This window comes from Spermophilus citellus (assembly GCF_964194105.1).
Source record: "Spermophilus citellus genome assembly, chromosome: 16".
Taxonomy (NCBI): Eukaryota; Metazoa; Chordata; class Mammalia; order Rodentia; family Sciuridae; genus Spermophilus; species Spermophilus citellus.
Window position 1 is genome coordinate 31,309,787 of NC_138196.1, and position 22,343 is coordinate 31,332,129.

A 22,343-nucleotide genomic window follows, 5' to 3' on the forward strand; every position below is an offset into this window, starting at 1 on the left:
TGTTGTGTCCGCTGATAACTAAAAAATAAATATTAAAAGATTCTCTCTCTCTCTCTCTCTCCCTCTATCACTCTCTCTTTAAAAAAAAAAAGGAGTTAATATGGATGCAGTTCTATTACATAATCTAAGGGCTTCATTTATGTTTTACCAGTTGTCCAGAAATATCTTTATTTCTTTTTACTTGTATAAAAGAGATTATTATGTATGTTGCAAGTAATCAATCTGTAATATACAAACAAAAGTTCTTACGGATATATTAGAGTATATACATTAACAATACACACATTTAAAGACATTATATGCATTTTACATATATACACACATACACACACACAAATATATAAAACTTTATGTGTATATAGCAGAGAACAAAGGTCATATTTGAGAACATGTAAAACATTGAAAGGAATCCAAATAATTTTAATAAGTGAGCATTCTACAGAGTGTCATAAATCTAAAATATAAAGAAAGTAAAATTTTCCTAGAAGCTAAAAATAATAAAATAGCCTAACTTATATATACTAAAACAGAGAAGGAAATATAAAAATTTTTAAACTAAGTTACAATAAAATGACTACACACCAGATTCTTGAGTCCAATTCAGTGCATAGAGGCAACTTCATACATGAAAAATACATTTATCAGAAAGTAAAAAAGAATGAAAACAAATCAACTTTGTGCTCAATTGAAAGATCCATAAAAAGAGAAAATGATTTTTTTAAAATTTATTCTTTTTAGATATACATGACAGTAGAGTATATTTGATACAAAAAAAGGGAAATAAAGGGAACAGAGGTTGTTATAGGAGTAGGAATGCCGCAGTCCGGCTGGGCAAAATAACCGGGTGGTGACAAGCAACTTGAAGATTGAAGCGGGAACTGCTTTATTGCGGAGGAACTCAAGGGGAACTGAGAGGGAACTCAAGGTAGTGGGCACCCAGGGTAGCAGGCACCGCTTTATTGCGGAACAGCAGAGGTATATATACCTAACTGATTACACACACCTTGACTCAATTAGCATCATCTAGATACAGCAGTCAGCCAATAAGGAATCCTCACCATCTCAATGGCTCAGTGGTGTTGCTTCAAAAACCACTCTTCCTGGCAAACTGCCAGGTACCATCTTGACTTGATTTGTGGTCCCCAACATAGGAAAGACAGTGTAATGAATGGGACATAACCTTCCTATGTTCATGTATGAGTACATGATCAGTGAAACTCCACATCATGTACAACCACAGGAACGGGATTTCAATTAGAATAAGTTATATTCCATATATGTATAATACGTCATAAATGTTTTTTAATTACAAACAGAATCTTAGCTCATATGCTACAATCAGCAGCTACCTTAATCCAGATAATTCCTCATTCTTCTTTTATCTTTTGTGACATTGATTTTGAAGAGCAAAGGTCTGTTATTTGGTATAATGTCCCTCAATTTAAATGTAAAAGAAACTGCAGCCTTTAGAAGGGGCTTCCTCAAGCAATTTCAACATCAAAATAATTTACAAAGAAGGATTGTAACTCATTAAATAAGAACTCACGCTGATCTTTGCAAAAAGTGAACACATGGATGTAAACAGAGGAGAGGGAGAGCTCTTCCTTACTGTAAGATATAGATGTATCCTAATATTGATTCAGACAAATAGTATTATGGAGTGTAAAACTAACTGATGGAAGTTTCAGGAGTAGCTAGACTTTGACTTAATATCAAACTATTCATGAAATACTTCCTAATAATGTACTAGTAAATTTGTAGTTGAAAATCCTGTCATATACCACCTTTATCACATAATCAGTCAATATCACTGGCAGTAAGAGTAAGACAAAGCCATAATATGTCTTTTGATGGGACAAACTGGGAAGACTACATCAATTCAATGTTATTCCATCTAAAAGTATGTAATCTGTTGATTCCCAAGTATTTTATTTTTTTTAGGCTATTGTAAATGGGGGTGGTTCTCCTAGTTTCTCTTTCAGAGGATTTGATACTGATGTATAGAAATGACTTTGATTTATGAGTGTTGATTTTTATATCCTACTAGTTTGCTGAATTCATTTATTAGTTCTAGATATTTTCTGGTGGAATTGTTTGGATCCTCTAGGTATAGAATCATGTCATTGGCAAATAGTGATGTTTTAGTTCTTCTTTACCTATCCATATTCCTTTAATTTCTTTCATTTGTCGAATTGCTCTGGCTAGAGTGTCAAAAACTATATTATATAGAAATGGTGAAATAGGACATCCCTGTCTTATTCCAGTTTTTAGAGGGAATGCTTTCAGTTTTTCTCTGTTTAGAATGATGTTGGCCTTGGGCTTAGCATAGATGGCTTTTAGAATGTATTTAGCCAATACTGTGGGCAAGCTACATTAAGGTACATTTTATGCAATGGTCATTTAAAAAAAAATTAGTTGTTGATGGACCTTCATTTATTTATATGCGATGCTGAGAATCAAACCCAGTACCTCACATATGAGAGTCAAGTGCTCTACCACTGAGCCACAACCCCCAGCCCAGTAATGGTCATTCTTAACTACTGATTTTCACAAAAATGCTTTCTGCATTTGGGACACTGTTGTGGCATCCTGAAGGTGTAAGATGCCAAAAATAGACAATGCACATCTTTCAGAAGCCCTCAGTTTCCAAGGAGGATTGGATCTAGGACCCCATGCCATGAATACCAGAATCCAGAAATGCTCAAGTCTCTTACCTAAAATACCAAAGTATTTCCATATAACCTGTGCATATCTTCCTGTATCCTTAAAGTCATCTATAGATTGCTTGTAATATTAATACTCACTAAGTATCCCATATCTAAAATGCTTCAGACTCAATTTTAGAATCTTTCAGACTTCAGAATATTTGACTAGATATAACCAGTTGAGCGTGCCTAGTACAAGTATCAAAAATCAAAAATGCTCCAAAATCCCCAAATTTTTGAGTATCCGATTTAGGGACATTTTTTATTTGGGATTAGGATGTTCAATTTATACAATGTAAATGGTGTGTAAATTGTCATTATACTGTATTGGTTAGAGAATAATGACAAGAAAATATCTGCATATGTTTGGCGTAGAAAACATTTTTAAAAATATTTTCAGTCTGAGGTTGGTTGGATGATATAGCCTACAGATATTGGGTGTTGAATATATTCCCCTTTAGGTCAGTAAAAATAAACATGAATTGGGTATGGAGTAGAAAGCAACATTTGGATGAATTTTGAAGATGCAACTTGAAATTTCAAAGTTGCTTTGTGCATGCCACATCTTTTTACAATCCACCCGCAGATGGCCTGGGGATATGAATTTTTCTCCTCTGCCAGTAAGAGTTCTTCAACAGTAAGTGTGAGAAGCACTAAACTATAAGAAACTGTGGAAGGCTGGGGATGTAGCTCAGTGGCAGAGTGCTTGTCCAGCATGCATGAGGCCCTGGGTTGAATTCCCAGCAACAAAAGAAAGAAACTGTGGTCTATGAATAGAGTAGAACGATTTGTACAAAATTCATATGAACTCTGCTATTTTTGCTTAACGTGTGCATCTGAGAAAAACAACCTTAAAGATGAGGACAACTAAGGCAGAAGTATATAAGTTTACAATATAGTTTGCTGTGGATGTGAAAAAGAAAATTTCCCCAAGTAATATTCCTTCATTATATTCATTGCCAGCTATTATTGTACCTAGAAGAATTTGCAGAACCATACCCACCACTTCTGTAGTGAATCACAGCTTAATTCAATCTTTCTTTCTTACGGTTGAATTTTACCTTAATGTTCCTGAAAAATAGCATTTATGTTATTAAAACAAAACAAAACAAACTTCAGTAACAGTTTATCAGGAAGATTATGTAGATTTTAATTCAATTCTGACTTTTTCTATTAAGGAAAATTTCTGACAGATAATAACAACAGCTGATAAACAACAAAATCCAGAGACTCACTTTTGTAATCTTCGAGGACTCTGATTTTCTTAGGTAGGGTTTACATCCCCTTACCACAGGAACAATCTGCTGATCCTAGAGGCCCAAGATACACTTCATGAGTTAATAATCTGAGGTAATGTCTGAGGAAGGAGGAGGATTGACAATTTTAAAAAATATGCAATTCAGGTTAAAAAGGACCTTGTGTGAGAGTACAGAAGGATGGAAGTACCTGGCCCAGGTGGGTTTGAGCTGCACATACAGGTTGGGTATGCCTTTCTGAAATGCCTGGAACCAGGAGAGTTTCAAATGGTGCTATATATTATATTTAATTTGGGAATATTTACATAGACTTTACTCACTGAGCATCCCTAATCTGAGCATCTAAACTTCACAGTGCTCCAAACTTTGAATCTTCTTGAGCACCATGTGTCGGCATTAGAGATGCTTGGTTCAGGCTTACAGCAAGTAAAATATAAAATGGCAGAAGATACTGATACTAGATAATAGTAGAACATTCAGATTATGGAAGTGTTTGGATTCCCCGCTGAAAGTTGAGATTAATTCAGGATGTTATTTGGGTGACTAAGATGTCTTTCAGGACAGTGGTGGTATCATCCTGTTTTCAAAATCCCCAACCCTTCCATTCACTGTGGTCAGAGGGATTTAAAGGGAGCTTGGTAACCACCTGTGGTTGCTGCTGGCATCTGGACTTTTGCAGGCGTAGGTAAATTTGAGGTTCCGGGAAGGTAAAATTAACAAAGAGTTTTCAGCTACTTAAACATGGAGCTAAGGGGATGAAAGGGAAGAGTTTTAGAGCTCTTCCAGCATTTTGGACTTTCTAGGTTTCTGATGTAAGTGACTGAATTGATAGTGATTCCATTAAGTGAAATTATGAACACAAGAAACTAGCTTGTAAAACCAGATACTGACTTCAGTTTTGATCATATTATGTGAAAATATTCATGGCCCATGGGATATTCAATGGACTGTCTTCACCATGCATTTGTATTGATGAACCTGAAACTGAGGCATAAGAGACCAGTATCAAAAAAAAAAAAAAATTTGAGAATCATGGGCAAATACGTGATAGTTAGGATAGGTTTCTAACAAGAAGATAGGAGAAGCAAATTTCATCAAAAATACCTAAGATTTTTTTTTTTCATACTGTACCTTCTCTGCCCATACTGCACCAGCTCTCAATCTGCAGGTGAGGAAAGAAAGAACAATAGGTCATGAGAGAAATTCTGTAATTGTTTAAGGAGTGAAAAGGAGAGGACCCAGGAAGGAGATGGACCAAAACAAAAGTGGAAGAAGCATTAGGAGATCCAACAAAGGAATGGAGGTCCTTATGAAGAAATAAACGGTATCAAAAGTTACAAAAGAATTGAGAAATGTCATTAGTTTTGACTACACAAAGGCCTCCATGCACCTGGTAATGTAAGAGGTGCCATGAGATTCCATACAAAAGAAAGTGAGGAGCCTATGGACAAGTCTTTCCAAAAGTTCAGTTCAACTAAAAAAGAGAGGAGCTGGAATAATATTTGTAGGTAAGCATTTCAGGTCTACATGGCAATTTGATGCAATCCTGAAGATTAGGTGGGCTCATAGTTTAAACCTTTGTAGAGAAGGAAAAGGATTGACAAAAGAGTGAAGAAAAGTCAAAGAGCTGGATTGGAGTTCTGGGCTCAGCTGACTAGCTGTGTACTCTAACAGCAATTCCTGAAAGCCGTTCTCTGAGGACTACATGGTAACTTTCTTTTTAAAAGTAAGATTACTAGGACTCAAGACATTTGGAATTACACAATCTGGGAGCAGGGCCCAGGAATACTTTCATAACTTTGCTGTCTTTTATTTCTTCCTCCTTCCGACTAATCATGGTCAAAATCCCTGTGCCTGTTCCTTCTCTTCCCACCTCTAAATATTGTCATGTTGTAGGTCTCTATCTTGGAGCCTCTTCCCTCCTAAGGCTACAGATTCTTCATGGTTTCAATACTATGCAGATGACAAATACTCTCAGACTTAATGTTGTACCTCTTCTCTCAACTTCTTTGTCTACTGCCTGGGTGACCCGTCTACTTGGACAGTAGGCATTCCAAACTTAACATGTCCCAAAAGGAACTCATTGTGGGTGAAATCCCCACCAACACTGTTGGAAAGCTGTGTTGATTCCCCCAGTCTTTCCTCTTTCAGTAGTGATCTGAGAGGGGACCTTAATGAGACTGCCTGTCAATCTTGACTTCTTTCTTCTCTTCAGTCACATCCCACCCAGCAACAAGTCTGGCCAGATCTTCCTTCAAAATGTATACTGGCTCTGACCTCTTCACCTGGTATAAGCAATTACTGTTTCTCAACTGTGAGAGCCCCTTCCCTGCCCCTGTTCTTGCAGCCTACAAATCCATTCTCCACCCAGCAGCCGGGAATGATTATGTTGTTAAAAAATGCAAATGAGATTGTGCCCTTTCCATAGCTCGACTTCTCCTAATGGTTTTGTAAACTCCTTGCTCCTGACTCCAGCACAAATTCAGCAGCCGCCCCCTCATTTTCCCCTAAACCAGGATGCTTCCTACTGCTATTGCAGTCCCAGTGACTTCTGTTCTTCCTCAAATTCCTATGGCTGTTCCTGTTTCATGGCCTTTTATTTTTCTCTTTGCCTGAAAAGCACCCCACAGATCAAGTGGTTGTCTCTTTCTTGCTGGCTCCAATTCCATTGCATTGTTCGGTCTCCTTATAAGATTTCATATAAAACAGGAATTTGGATTAAAAAAAAATGGATAACTTCAGGGATCTTTTGGATCCTATTCTGGCTAGATTGGTTTAGGATAAAGGAAGGTGTAGTTACCTTCATCCCAGTCAGTGGTGTGGTGGCTGGAGGCAGGAGGTACTGGGTATTTGGTGGCACATTCCAATACTTATGTGCTCATGATGGTGGTAGCTGCATCTCGTCCTGGTTGACCTTCTTGGTCTCAGGGAGACCTGGGGTGAGGGAAAAATCAAACAACTAACAATGCAGTTAAAATATCTTTTTCTTGCCTCTGGGTTGGCTTTTTCCTTCTCTGTCTCTTTCCTCTCCCTTCTCCCCCTTCCATCCTCCTGAAGTAACAGTATTGAATTATAACGAGGTGGTGAGCATTGAAAGCTTGAGGTTATTTTTAGGTCATTTCTTTTTAAACTCATTGCTAGTTCATAGCCCTCTAATTTCCTGTGGAGGGCTGCGAGGTCACTCAGAAAAATCAAGGATGATTCTTCACGTCTCTGCTGTTCTTAAAAGTTGGCTCCATTGACCGTGTTCATCAGGATGCTGAGCTGCAAGCCAACTGCTTGTAGAAGATGTGAGAATAAAGCAACATCCAGACAGGGAACCCTGACAGTGGGAAGATGAACAGTATAACTTTTCCATATACTGCTTGGGAACTTAGCAGCCTAGTGCAGTTAATGGTTCTTGGCACTGTACTTTTTGTCTTTTCTTTTTTCTTTCAAAAACACTTTGATTCAATGGCTGTTTCTGCCTTCACCTAAGACTCAATTTTTCCATTAGCACTACAAGAGCAAAAGTACTCGCAGACATATGGAATGCAGAATTTATGTATATTTTGTCCCTATTGCATTCTATAAAATGTGATGAACAGATACAAAAAAAAAATGTGTCCTCAATATGTTTAATGCCTTAAAAACAAGGGATCAGAGAACTGCTGTATTTTTACCTAATGAGCTTTGAAGATTGTTGAGATTTACTATTGAGGATTGTCAAAGATTGTTAAGATCTGCTCCTTAGGTCAAACTTCACCTGTCCTTTATGTATTGACCCAGCCAAATCAATACAGTCACTAGGTGGAAAGTACCTCTTATGGAACTTGGAGGCAAAGCAAACAGAAACCCTTCTGTAGGCATGATCTTCTCATGCAGGATTCCCACCCGTAGTCCCTTGCTGAGGGAAGTGGCACCGAGTGGCTTCTTAGGCGTAGGTGGTTATGTTGTAAACCACGCATACATGCTGTCTTGTCTGTCTTGTCCATTGGATCAAGAATGGACACCTGGGCAGGCTAGCTGCATGAGCTGACTCTGTATGAGAGATCACTCCAGTATTAAAGTGATCCGATACTTGTCACTTCTTTCTTGTCTGAGGATAACCTGATCCAGAAAGAAAAATCAAGAGTGGGTAGTGAAAAGAGAAGGTGAAAGGCACACAAAAAACAAGCAGACAGCAATGGTCCTGAGAAGCCAGAGGCCCTGGTGAGCTGCCAGCCATGGATAAGTTGGATTCATTAAGACAGAGTGAGAGGAATAGGGGTGCAAAATAAGAGTACGTGTGCTAAGAGGACTGTGAAATCATCCAGGTATTGGAATTATACCTGATCTCTCTAGCCCCTTGTTTGACTGTGTTATAGCCTCTTTAAGACTTAGTGTATGGTGACTCTGATTCTTTGATTGAAGTCAGGTCTTGTGATCTTTCTTGTTTTCCTATCAATCCTAGACTGGTAATTAAGATTTTTGTCTTCCCGATTTTCAGTAAACTCTCAATTTCTTGGTGGAATCTGAATGAATCTTTGTTGTTGTCCTTTTAAACAAAAGAGGCCAAGCACAATGGAATTCATTGTGTTGGGAGCAGCTCAATTAAGAACAGGTTAAGTTGGTTCTCAAGGCACTTTTGGAAAGCTGCAGCTGTCTCTGCCCCACTACTGCTGGTAAAACTGGAGCTACTCCCTCGGCAACACCACCACTAATAGACCTGTGCTCCTTGTGAACAGGGCAATGATACACAGTGCTAGTTATCAAATGTGTTATCGATAATAGTAATTTACCAGCAGAGGGATTGCAGAGCACAGGGGACCTCACAAAGCCCTGAAGTCATTTTATGGTCCTGGAAACAGCCTTCAAAAGCTTCTGCATGACAGGACCCCTTGCATCAGCCAAATGCTTTGATGTCCCCGTAAGCAGAGACAGCTCATTGCCTGGCCCGCTGGGGGGAAGAAACCTGGAGAGTCAGTCCCATGGTGATTCACCTCTGGCCAGATGGGTCCCTTCTTCACTATTGCTGCAGGGTTTACATAGCAAGGGTTATGATTGTAATATTCACGGACTCTAGAAAAGAAAGGGTATCATTTCTGTGTTCTTGGAATATAGGAATTTCTATGTGGAATTTTGTTTTCAAGTCAGCTGTCTCTCAAGGAGATGTGGTTGAAATCAGAACTGGAAGATCCAAGGTAAAAATGCTTGATGAAAGTTAGGAGCAGCCTGATATTAGAGTGGATCTTGTACTCAAGAAACATGCAATATCTATAGATTCAAGCAGAGGGCTTTTAGCCAGGCTGGCAAGAGAAACATACACAATGTGCCAAATGCAGAACACCATCAAAAGGAGTGAGGAATTTTCCTGACAGGAAGCCTTCGACAAGTTTCTCCTGGGAACTGGAGCCAGTAGCTAACTTCTCAGGCCGTAACTGTTTATGGCTGGAGGAGTGAGGCAGAACCAAATGAAGGCACCGGGCCTTGACTTCCATTTTGCTGGTGGACATCTGTTATGCATTTGAACCAGCCCTTTTATTACAAAAAATGATCTGTATTTGGCCAAGTTACAAATCCTTTTTATGTATGACAAATGTGGCTTATTGTTCCTTCAGAAAAATATGGTGGGAAAGATGCAAAGCTGGTTTCAATATCTGTATAGTTGGACAACTAATGGAACATGGTACCATCCTCCCACGGTCTTAACAAATGGCTCTGACCATGACTATTAAAAAAAATGTCTATGATTTTTCACTGGCTGATTTGGTTTGAATGAGTAAATTATTTTTATTTCATTGCATTAACTGCCAGAACATTGAATGAGCCGATAACTCCCTGGTGTTGCCGAGCTGCGAAGAACTATTATTCGGAATTGAATTTTTATTGATTTTCTTGTGCTACAATGACTTTTCTAACATAGTAGCATGAAAGGAAAATGAGAAAAAGGCCAAATAGGGCATGGGGTGAGGAAGGGGAGCCGGTTTCTTCCTGTGGCCCAGCATCAGGTGCCCTACTTATTGGTGGGGACTGCTGACTCTGGAAGATGCTCTTGCTGATTATGATGTACAGGTTAGCCACGTACCTGGCTCCTACTCCCCTTTCTCATCTTCTCTACTGCTTTGTTACTTGTCACTTGGGGCCTTGTTGGCATTCTGCTGTAGAACTATGGAGGGTGACAAAGTGAAGAAGGAGCAGAAGTAGATAGCATAATGCACCAAATTGGTCAGTGCCAAAGATGGTGCATAGCATTCACACACACACACACACACACACACACACACACACAGTGTCTATTGCATTTATGTATGCATGCTTTTCTTTTTCTAGCCATCTTAACAGAAATCTAGTAACATATTAGTCCATAAATAATTATTCATGAGTTGGAGTGGGAATTTATATCTGCTCAATCCTTTATTCAAGGAGTACTTATGAAGTGACTACTGTATACCTGTCCAGTTACCACAGGTATGACAACAAATAAAACTGATGAAAGGTTTTGCCCTCATGTCCCAGGACTAAGATGTAATTAGAGAAGAATATTTTAGAATTCACTGTTCCCTAAAGTTTAAAGGATATGTTTATTTTTGTTTTCTTCTTTGATATACCTGGTAGAGGTAAAACTTGACACAATAAAGTGAAACAAAATCTACTTCTCCCCTGACTTCTGATACAGTTTGGTTTAGTACATAGGTTCTTGACATCTCATAAAGTAGAGGGATTATTTTGGGGGGACTTTTTTTTGTGGTTGCAAAAGTAATCCATGTTGATAGCAGAAATTTTGAAAGAGGCAGAAACAAATGAAGTTGGCAATTAATATATCCGTAATTGTCCCACAACATAAAGTAGAGGGATTATTTTGGGGGGACTTTTTTTTGTGGTTGCAAAAGTAATCCATGTTGATAGCAGAAATTTTGAAAGAGGCAGAAACAAATGAAGTTGGCAATTAATATATCCGTAATTGTCCCACAACAAAACTTTGAAATGTTAAACACTTCTTTTCAAGGTTTTTCCTATTACACATATAGTAATTTTCAATTTTCAGATGGGAGAGTTTTCTATTTTTAAACCACATTTTAAAATACTCAGGTTTTATGCAGGTTGATTCATTTCCTTCATGGAGAATAATGTGAAAGCTATTGTTTTACTTCTTCCCATAGACCATGTGTCTGTCCATGATTCAGAGTGAGATCAGAGGGTGGAAATATATTTATGCTCCACCCTCTCAATATATATAAATAGAAGACAAGTCTAATATAGGAATGTCCTTATGTGATGTAGCTTACGGAAAGAGAGGTGGCCAGGCAAGCATTTTGTAGAGTTGGAAGAAAGAAATAAGAGAGCATTTTTGAAGAAAAAAAATAGGAGTGGGGGTTATGCTTCAAGCCAGCATAAATCTAAAACTACAGATGAGGACTTGGGTGTATTCCATAGGTGTGTGAGTTGCTCTGCCTCAACTTGGCTGTTTCTCTGATAAACTTTCTTGCCATTTCTAGATTAAGTCTCACTGTGCTGTACCTGTAAGGAACTTACTACCACTTTCTCATCACTCATCCTCGTACCGCTTAATTATTCGTCTTGTGTCTGTTCTTGCTGTTTGAGCATATATTGTGTAAGGGCTGGGATGGCATGTGTCATGTTCAATAACGTGTCTCCACTACTGTGTGTCACAGTGTCTGGTTCATGATCAAAAGTGTGAATGAATGAAGGAGATTGTTGCACATTTACTGAGTCCCTGAAGGCATGTAACAAGAAGGACGGCCACCAAAATAAGTATGTAATGCATCTGTACCTATTTAATAGAGAAGTTGATGTACTGATAACAGTATAGTTACTACATTTGGAAAATGATTTTTACCTACCAACATATCTCTCTATATTAGTCACACACACACACGATAGAAATAATTAATGCCCATTATTTAACATTTTATTGAATATTAATCTACAATCTTCAGTAGTTTGAGCTTATCATTTTAAATGTCTATATAGTATTCTATTTTATGAATACACCAAATATAGGAAGTTAACCATTCCTTTATTGTTAAATATTTAGATTGCAGCATTTGTTCACTAAATGATAATTTGAACAGTAACACCATGCAAACATTTTTTTCTGTGTGGTTCTCTAATCATTTTCCTAGAAAACTATAGAAGTGGAATTATTGAATCATATAAATGAACCCTGTTAAATAATAGTTTAATTGAGGTATCCACATACCATGTAATTCACTTCTAGGATCCTTTAAATAATAGCCTTATTGAAATATTCATATACCATGAAATTCACTTATTAATGTACAGAATTCAGTAGTTTTTAGGATATGCATAAAGTTTTGCAATCCTATAGTCCTTTTTAAAATATTTTCAAAACCTGAAAGAAAAGGATTCACTATCATCTTTCACCTTCATTTAATTTCAGCTCAAGCAACGACAAAACCATTTTTTGGCTATTTGGAATTATGTATAGTGGAAATTTCATATAAGTTGAAAATAAAATACATAGTCTTTCTGAATGGTTTATTTCACTTAATGTTGTTTTTAAGATTTATTTATAATTTATTGCAAAATAATATTCCATGGATATTGTAGGACATGCATGTTATTTATCCATTCATCAGATAATGCCCCCATCAATGAACTTTTGTAGTAATTTTGGTACATTTAACAACTTCATATGCACCTGTTTTCATTTTTAGCAGTGTCTTGACATAATTCAATTTTCCATACTATTTTTAATGCTGGTGACTGTGATTAAAAAAACAAAAATCAAAACAAACAAAAAAAAAACTGGGGCTGTGGTTTGGCTCAGTGGCAGAACACTTGCTTAGCATGTGTGAGGCACTGAGTTCGATTCTCAGCACCACATATAAATAAAACGTAAAGGTACATCAACAACTAAAAAATATTTTTAAAAACAAGCAAACATGTAGCCTGTTTAAAAGAAGAAAGAGATTCATCAACACTTTTAAAATTGACATTTCTTAAATAATTTGGGCTACACGCCCTTTTAGATATCTGTATCCAGTTGTGTCTGGCTATTTTACTTTATGACATTTATGATTTTTTTTTGCTTCCTACAGACTTTTTATATATCAACACTGTTAATATTCAGCCCAGAATTTTGGCCTATGATGTTTTTAGATAATTTTTTTTAATTTTGACAAAACAATACCTACCAATCATTTCCTTAATGGTTTGTACTTCAATTTTAAGTTTATATTACCATCTTGTTAAGATCCAGTAGATATTTTATTTTATTATTGATGTGGCTTCATGTAAAAATATTTCTTTTATGGGATCTATTTTGGTATAAATAAAACATACATCTAATTTTATTTTTATTCGTAAACGTAATTAGTCATCTTAATACCTTTCCCCGCTTAATTTCAGTCACTTTTATCATAACACCAAATCATTTTTTTATTTGAATATCTCTGTAAAATGCTCTAGTTCATAATTAATTTGTGTCTGATTTATGACAAACCACTCCATTACTCCATTTTAATTATCACAGCTCTATAATAGAATTTAGTAATATATGTGATCTTTATTAAGCCCTGTTACACAAGCAGTGCTCTTAGAAGAACGTAAGTATGTTAGTGGATTTATTCTCCTTACATTACAGATGAGGAAACTGAGGCAAAGGGAGATTAAAGATAATTAAGAGTCAAGGTGCTAAGGGGAATGAAGGGAAGGGACAGTAGAATGAATCAGATGTAACTCCCCGATGTTTGTATGTGAATACATGACCAGTGTAACTCCGCATCATGTACAACCACAAAAATGGGAAGTTGTACTCCATGTGTTTATCATATGCCAAAATACATTCTACTGCCATGTATATCTAAAACAAACAAATAAAAAATAAAATAATAAATACAAATATTAAATATATTTGCATATCAAAGTCTTATGCTTCACATTAAAAATCTGACTCAGAAAAAGAAAAGTGTTGAGGTTCTAATGAGTGGCATTCTCAGAATTCAAACAGATAAATAGACTCTAGTGCCTAACCACCTTCCTCAGTTGCTCATGAGGTCTGGGACATCTGATACAGCAGTTTAATTCCACATTATTACTTATTACACATGTTTATGAGGTATTGTACATTTCTATTTCCAGATTTGTTGGATTTTTATTAAATATATTTCTAAAGTATTTATATTTAAAACTTTTAAATGGTATTGCCTGCTGCCAAGTAAAAAACTTTAAAACTACAACTTCTAAATACTCAATCTCTTACTTTGACTTGTTTTCTGATAGATTATTGGAGAAGGTAATGTTTCGTTTTTAGAAAGGATATATAAGAGGGATCATAATTTCTTGGCCCTATGTTGTCTCTGACACTATATTTTTATTATTTTACTCATGAATTATAACATGTTTAGAAATAGAAAATTAATGCCTAAGCTTATTTTCTAAAACCAGAACAAGGAATGTGATGAATTGAAATCTGATATATAGTGATACAAGGAAATCATGGCATATCCTGGTTTTTACTACATTATTAATTACTTTTTTACTTATTTGTTGAAAAAAATACTTGTGAAATTATTACTTTCACAATTGTATTAATTTATTAAAATTCAAAGTGTCAACTAGGGATATATGTAAGTATTTTTTTTCTTTTAAATGCTATTTTTTTCTTTGTATCCTATGATCTCTTCTGGAAACACAAGTCCTTTTCCAGCTCAGAGAATTATTATCATTATTAAATTGAATTTTTCTCAGCTTGTTGTGCCGTTTTAAAAATCCCTATTATGCATAATACTGTACGGCTCTATCTGCACATTATCTTTGTCATTTATTTCATCCTTTTTCTGGCAATGTCATTAACACTTTATCAGCTCCTCTTGCCTCATGTATTTCTCATGTATTTATTGTGTATTTATTCTCTGTATCAGATTTTGCAAGAGAAACTAAAAATAAAGGGAAGAGCTTCTCACACATAGAACTCACCTTCACAGAACTGATGATCTAACACAATAACAAGGAAACAGATATGGAGCAAGTCATTATAAGTGCCTTGCTAGAGGACATTTCTTAGACTACATTGAGTTGCTTCCTGACACAATGAATGCCAGTCTCTACTCCTGCTGACCTATGATTTCTGGATCTGGGGCTGGGACTCCTGTGCTAGATTCTGGCTCCCATTAAAGTTCTACCAAAAAGGCAGCAGCAGAGGCTGTACATGAGGAAGAGGGAGAAAGAACATGTGCTGTTCATTTTCTCTCCCTGTCAGCATCACCTCAGCAGAGTTTCTTCATCCTGGAAGTGCAAGTTGCTTCTTGATTCCAGCTGGTTTTTACAAAACTCTCTGAGAGCCAGCTGCCTTGTGCTCCTTAGAGATGCTAGCAGCAGGCTTTGGATGCAGCAAGCTTTGGGTGTGAGTCTCCACTCCTCAGTTCCTCTACCCAAGTCCCTGAGCACCAGCTGCCCAGTGTCCTCTTCATGGGTGTTTGGATGCCCTTTAAGCTTCAGAGTTTAATATCTCTGGCTTTTTCTATGTGTCCTCCCATCCCCATCCCCCCAACGGGATCTGCTTCCTGATATTCTCCCTTTCCTTGCTGGTCCTCCAGTTTCTTGTGTCCATAATTTCTGTTAAAACAACTAGTGTCCTTTCTGTTTTACTGGATGAATCCTAACTGACAGACCTGGCTTCTATTCCATTGGTTCTGTGTTTTGCAAAGCTATACACACATTGTGTCTATATGTTACTTATGTTATATGTAAACAGAAATGCATAAATCCCTAACCTAAATATGTGTGTTTGTGTCTGTTTCTAATTCAGCAGTTATGTTTCTTTTCTTCATATTGGCAGTTTATTGATCTCAGATATTATCCCTCTCATAATTCCCCGCTCTTGCTTCTCAGTTGCTGTTGCCTTTTAACTTTAAAGAAATTGAATTAGAAATTGTCCAAAAAAAAAATGAGTCTGTCTTCTTGTCTTCTTAGAGGAAGATATTTAATTTCAATTTTATGATGTCTTCTCTATTTTGTAGTGTAGTTCTTTTTCACATAGCTAGGAATGTTTTCTCTACTATTAGAAAATACACAGACTCCTGTCTGAGTCTTTCAAGCCTTGGAAGGAACATAGGTGATAACAGTGTTTAGAATGCCTATTCAGAAACTAATTAGGTTGAGGGACCTGTGGTGACAATCATGGGTAGAGCTGGAAGCATTTGCCCATGTCCAAAAGTTGATTTTCCCAAGTTTTAGTTTTGGCATAATTAGTACCTAGCTAGAGTTTGCCTCTAGGTTGACCCTTCTTAGCATTCAGGTGTTGGTCCTCCTCAGGAGCCAGTGACACCACACAAGGATCAGGTGTAGGCAGCGATTGTTGAGTTTCTCACCCAATGTGATGCCCAGTGCCTGATCAGCTGCCCATCATCACTTATGAGATTAATCCTCTATCATATCTTCAGGCATATATGACATCCCTCCTGTTCTATAACCCTCCTTCATTGCCTTCAGTCTGTAATCTTTTTATCTGCACATTGGAAAGTAAGCATGTGCTTCCCTGTTGGAAATCTTTTCTTCGCATGAGTTTGAATATCCCTGCGATAGCATAGCAGGTTGGCTTGGTCCTTTTTTCCGAGTGATCCTTCCTGCATGAGATCTACCAGAAATTCCTCCAAGCGCCTCCTTTATAGGTATTCCCTTTCCTGGGTCCCAGTGTCAATTCAGGGTTTTCCCCTTTTTATATGCATATTTAATTATCTGTCTCCTGGGAATGGGAAAGATAAATGGCTTGTTTTCTTTTCACCCACCAATGTAGTTAGTGTGGAGAAAACCAGAAACTAAGCATTTATTACACTTTCTGTTTCTATTGTGCAAAGAAACAAAACAGAATTAGACAATAAATAGAAATTTCCACTATTAGTTTTATATACTTCACCTGGTTGATACAGATTATTTTTCAAAACTTCAACCATCATTTTAGCAGCACTGAATGAAAACACAGCGACCAAAACAAGAAGAAAAAAAGTGAAAACAAAACATCGCTCTCACATACACACACACACACACACACACACACACAAAACATCACTCTCTCTCACACACACACCCCCCCCACAAATCCTTCCATTAGCAAACAGATATCTCAGGTATTACAATCTCTCTCTCTCTCTCTCTCTCTCTCTCTCTCTCTCTCTCTCTCTCTCTCACACACACACACACACACACACCCCACAAATCCTTCCATTAGCAAACAGATATCTCAGGTGTTACAATCTCTCTCTCTCTCTCTCTCCCTGATAGATTTGATATAGTTCTGATAAGTGTCCAGGTCCTATGGAGAAGAGAGTTTTGACTGAGATATCCCTCATTGGACAGCAGAGGAGGATCAGTGGTCAAATCCTACCTGCAGAAGTGCAGGATTTCCAGTTCTTAGGGTTACTCACAGTACCGTCAGTCAGGTTTTGTTGTGAGTTACAGGAATTCTTCACACTTGGAGTCAGAAGTCCTGGATCATAATGGGCTGAGGAAATTAGCTACAGAATTTGGATACAAGCTGGCTCTGCAACTCAGGGGACAACAGAGAAATGTGAGGATGGATCTTGTCACCTGGTTGCAATTTGAGTCCTTTTGAGATCTTTTGCCATCAATATGCTCATGAAGTCCTCTGAATATATGGCCCTGCTACTGACTAAAGACATTAGTTGCCTCTGGGAGGAAAACCATTAAGAGTAAAACTCAGAGGAAAGTGAATCTGCGGATTGCGGTGCTTGTTATTCATTGAGTGTTTTTGACTTGCTAAAAGCGAGTTTAATGTATTTATACAATTTATAAAGATGTAACTGATTCTGGAGCTCTGCTCCTTAAAGGGAACATATTTCATGTTATTGTAAGCACTGAAGAAAATTAAATCAATAAATCCACAGCCCGTAATTTGAGATACTCAATTTGAAGAAAAATATATTGTCAGGGAGGGAGGGGGAAATCTTTTTACCCGAGGAAGACTTGTAAACAACCTGTCTTAGCTCCACTGTCCCATGCATTCAGGTGACAGCAGGAATTACCTTTATATGGGAAGATGATGAGTGTGTTAGCGTGACACCTTCCAGGAAGCAAAGGCCAACTCCCTACCTTTTTTAATGAAGCATATGCTCAAGGAGAGAGCAATGCAAATGAAGCTGTCTCTGGCTGAGCTGTCCCTGTGTGTTCTTTTCCTTTAGGAGGCTTTGCTGGTTGACAGTCAGACTGGGTGTCAGGAAGCTTAGTGGATTTTTTTTTTTTCTCCCTGGCATTGATGCTCTTTGTGACCACTGGCAAGCCAATTAACCTCTTCAAGCGTCACCCTTCCCTGTGTAAAAGGTTAATAGTGCAGCTTGTTTGCAAAGTGCCTCAAGCCCTCCGTGAAGGGCACTACCCAAATACCCAGCATTGCTATTTGACTGAAGGGTATTGTATTTTTTAATTATACATTTGGTTGGATAGGTTATAGATTTTGTTGTGGCTGAATGTTGCCCCTTCTCCCTGGTTACAAATAAAACAACTAATAGGTGATCTCACTCTATTACCATCTTCCTGAGCCCCCTCGAGGTTTATGGGAATGGCAGAGGTTATAGATTAATAACGCATTCTTTAGTTAATAAAAAACATCATGTGCATCTCAACTGTATAATGGCTGTGGATGGCAATTTATTAGGCCAAGCGTCTCATCAGATGCTAAGCAGATAATGCTGGCAAAGATTCATGAAATGCTGAGGTTCTCTTTTCCCTGTCCCCCAGTAATTTTATTTATCCTTCACATGGATAGAGAACATTAGGAGCAGTTTTATTAAGGTGTTTTTCCAAAGTGTTTCTCAGTATTTAGAAACTATGCTCTTGTTCTGGAACACCTGGACAAGTGACTTGTTTCTGGGCATCTAAGATATGACATTGAACTCAATGATTCATGTAGTTAGAACAAGTGTGAATAGTATCAGCCTAGAGAAAATCATCATATTTCTCATACTTCTTCGCAGATTTACGGAAAAACTTTGAACAAGATCCACAAGGAAGAGAGGTTCCCATTGAAGGCATGATAGTGCTGCACTGCCGTCCGCCGGAGGGCGTCCCTGCTGCCGAGGTAAGAGGGGCTCTCAGAACCAGGCTGTTCCTAGGAGGGACACCAGAGACTTGTGTGACCATAATAAGTGCAGTAGTAGAGTCTGTGTCTGGTATTCTTCCTGCCTGAACCCAGTTGCAGGAGATGATTAAGAAACTGAAGAGAGGAAGATAGAGAAACAAGTGGTAGTCTCCCATCCAATCTCTTATTGATATAAAGTTCTTGCTAGGCAGTGTGGGAAGCATCTCATGTGCAATCTTGCCCCCAGTACCTTCAGTGGATGCAGGTATTATCCTGTGTCCCCAGCCAGGGCACCCTCATCTGCACATCAGCTTATGGATTATATTTGATCTTCCGACAGGCAAAACCATGTGAAAAGTGCAAAGGGGAGGTGATAATCCCCTAGTCTTGTGTCTCACTGCGGGGGCTGCTCCATCATCACTTGTTCATAGAACAAGAACCCATATGAGCACTTTTTACATTGCAACACTATACTGGCGTTAGGGACATAAAATGTGATGAAGTCACAGGTCTCTGATCTGGTGTCCTTCCTTCACAGTGAGGCATCTGGAATCCACTGTTTTTTTACTCCTGGCATGTTTTCTAGAACTTCTTCTATATTGTTAAAATACATTGGTGACAAAAAAATACACTATGAGAGCAGTGAAGGCTTTCTAAATCTTTTAGCCACTACTGAATGATGTTCTCATAGACTAGTAATCTCATTATTGTTGGGGGAGGGGACGAAGAAGCAAAGCATGCTTTGTAGAAATTACATAATTTACAAACATTGGCTTGAGTTTAGCAGTAAATGGTCCAGTTGCAATTCTTCTGTGTGAAACTAAAAAGCTGTGTCTGGAGCTATAGTTTAGTCACTGAGAAGTAGATATATTTAAAAATCAAAACAAAACAGGCTTTGTCTTTAGCTAAAATAGCTATGGGATGTTGCAATTGGGAAGACAAAGGAAAGAGGGAATGAAACACACACACACTTGCACATTTAGACAGAAATCATGCTGGGTGGACACTATTCAAAACTCAAATGGTTCATAGAAATGAAGTAAACGGACTTGAAAATTAAAGTGCACGCGCCATGTGTGGTATGAAATGATTAGAAAGGAAAATGCTTATTTTTAGGTTTTTATTTAATGTGGAGCAAAAAGATATTGATCTTCTTTTACTGCCTTTTTATGCCTATAAAGAGTGAGCCCTGTTTTCCTAGGCAGGGTGTTATTCTGCAGGTAAATATTTCCAACTGTTTTAGGATATACCCCCTGCTCTTGGGAGTCGACTTATCAGTACGTCTGCACTGTCACTGCCCGTCTCTCAAATTCTCAATTTATAAGTGGTTCTTGCACAGTAATGTACAGCTACTGTCACACCTCCTACGTAGACAGTCCCCTGGTCCACTCACGTTTCCTTCTAATTCTGTGCTGGGTCGCCATCGTTGACTTCACAGCCATAGAGAAGGATGAGAGAGGAGGAAGCTAATGTTTTTTTTTTTTTTTTATTAGCAATTTGCTTATGGGAACCCTGTATACTCTAGATGTCTAGAATTGATTTTTATAGCTGGAGGAAAGCTTAGATATTTACCTGGTTCTACCTTTGCATTTAAGGGACTGGAAAACTGATGTTCGGATCAATGACCTACTAAAGGTCTTGCAACTACTTAAAGAACTCTGTTTCTTTGTCTTGAATTCTCCAAAGGTATTTTAGCCACTCATAGAAAAAGTTGGTTTGGGTACCTTATAAAAGACCCCACAGCCTGGCTTGCTGTGATCTTACCTTCTGCTGCTCTGCACCTGAGTCACTACAGCCACACTGGGCTCTCAGTCTGCTTCAGGTGTGATGTGTCTCAGAAGGATGTAACCAAATGTGCAGGTCTCTGGGCTTGCTTGGTGAGGCCTCTCTTGGACCCTGTTGAAAACGGCACTTCCTACTCCACAACCTCTACTCCTGAGCCCTTTTCCTTGCTTTGTATTTTCTTTTTATCACTTATCACAAACATACTGTATTTACATTGCTGATTTTCTGTCTTCCCCACTGGAATTTAATTTCCACAAGGGGAATTTTTGTTTCTTTTGTTCATCTCTACAATTCCAGAACATAAAACACTGCCTCTCCAGACTTTTATCAAAAGGATAAAAGATAACAAGTGCTGGCGAGGATTTGGAGAAGAGAGAAGTTTTGCACACTGTTGGTGGGAATGCAAATTAGTATAGGCATTATGGAAAACAGTGTGGAGATTCCTCAAAATTTAAAAAATAGCAATACCACTAACAGGTGTATAACCTAAGGAAATTAAATATGTGTATTCTTATGTTCCTTGCAACGTTATTCACAACAGCCAAGGCAGGGAATCACCCTAGGTTTTCAATGACAGATGGATGAAGAAAGCAATAGTGTGTACGTGTCGGAATACTGTTTAACCTTAGAAAAGGATGAAATTCTTTCATTTGTGACAACATCTATGAACTAGGACATTATATAAGTGAAACAATGACAAATGCCACGTGATGTAATTTATGTGTGCAATCTGGAGAGTTAACATCAGAGAAGCAAAAAGTAGAATACCGGGATAAGGTCTAAGGACACAAAATTTTAGTTATAAGAAATAAGTTCAAGAGATCTGTTGCACAACATAGTGACTGTAGTTAATATCAATAATCATGTGCTTGAAAATTGATAGAGTACCTTTTAAGTGTTCTTTCCACAAGAAAGGATAAGTGTGTGAAGCAATGCATATATTAATTAGCTCAATTTTGCCATTCCACAGTTTTACATATTTAAAAACCTGTTGTACACAATAAATATATATAATTATCAGTTAAAAGAGAAATTAAATTTTAAAAATGTGAAAGTACTTCTAACATTGAGATGCTCTATGAATAATTTTTTTGTAAGCTGCAATCAGTTTATACTGCTGCAACAAAATAGCATAAACTGAGTATCTTGTCAACAACAGAAATTCTTTTTTTTTTTCTCACATTTCTGCAGGCTGCAAATCCAAGGTCAAGAAGCCTGCAGATTCAGTGTCTAGTGGCCCATTTTCTGGTCATAGACAGCTATCTTCTACCATAACCTCTCATGGCAGAAGGTACAAACACTTTGGAGTCTCTCTAATAGGAACACCAATAATAATAATAATAATAATAGTAGTAGTAGTAGTAGTAGTAGTAATGACCCAGAGGTGCCACCTCCAACCATTACACTGGGGATTTGGTTTCAATGTATGAATTCTCAGGAGAAATAAATATTCAGTCTATGGCATAGCCCATAAAAAATTTATAAGAAAACACAAATCACTCAATAGAAAATGGACACAAAAGACAGTTGTTTAGAAAATAAAATGTAAATGACCAG

At 37.6% G+C, this 22,343-nt stretch overlaps 1 protein-coding gene across 6 annotated transcripts in view; it reads left to right on the forward strand.

Annotated features, from left to right (window-relative positions):
* Positions 1-22,343, forward strand: part of UNC5D (unc-5 netrin receptor D) — a gene marked incomplete at both ends in the record, with an annotated part of 514,193 nt that overhangs the window by 302,675 nt on the left and 189,175 nt on the right. For all 6 annotated transcript variants that reach the window (XM_081269820.1, XM_081269821.1, XM_081269822.1 and 3 more), the window contains one exon: positions 18,898-19,001. In XM_081269820.1, coding sequence (XP_081125946.1) covers positions 18,898-19,001 — 104 coding nt within the window. The remainder of the gene's footprint in view (positions 1-18,897; positions 19,002-22,343) is intronic.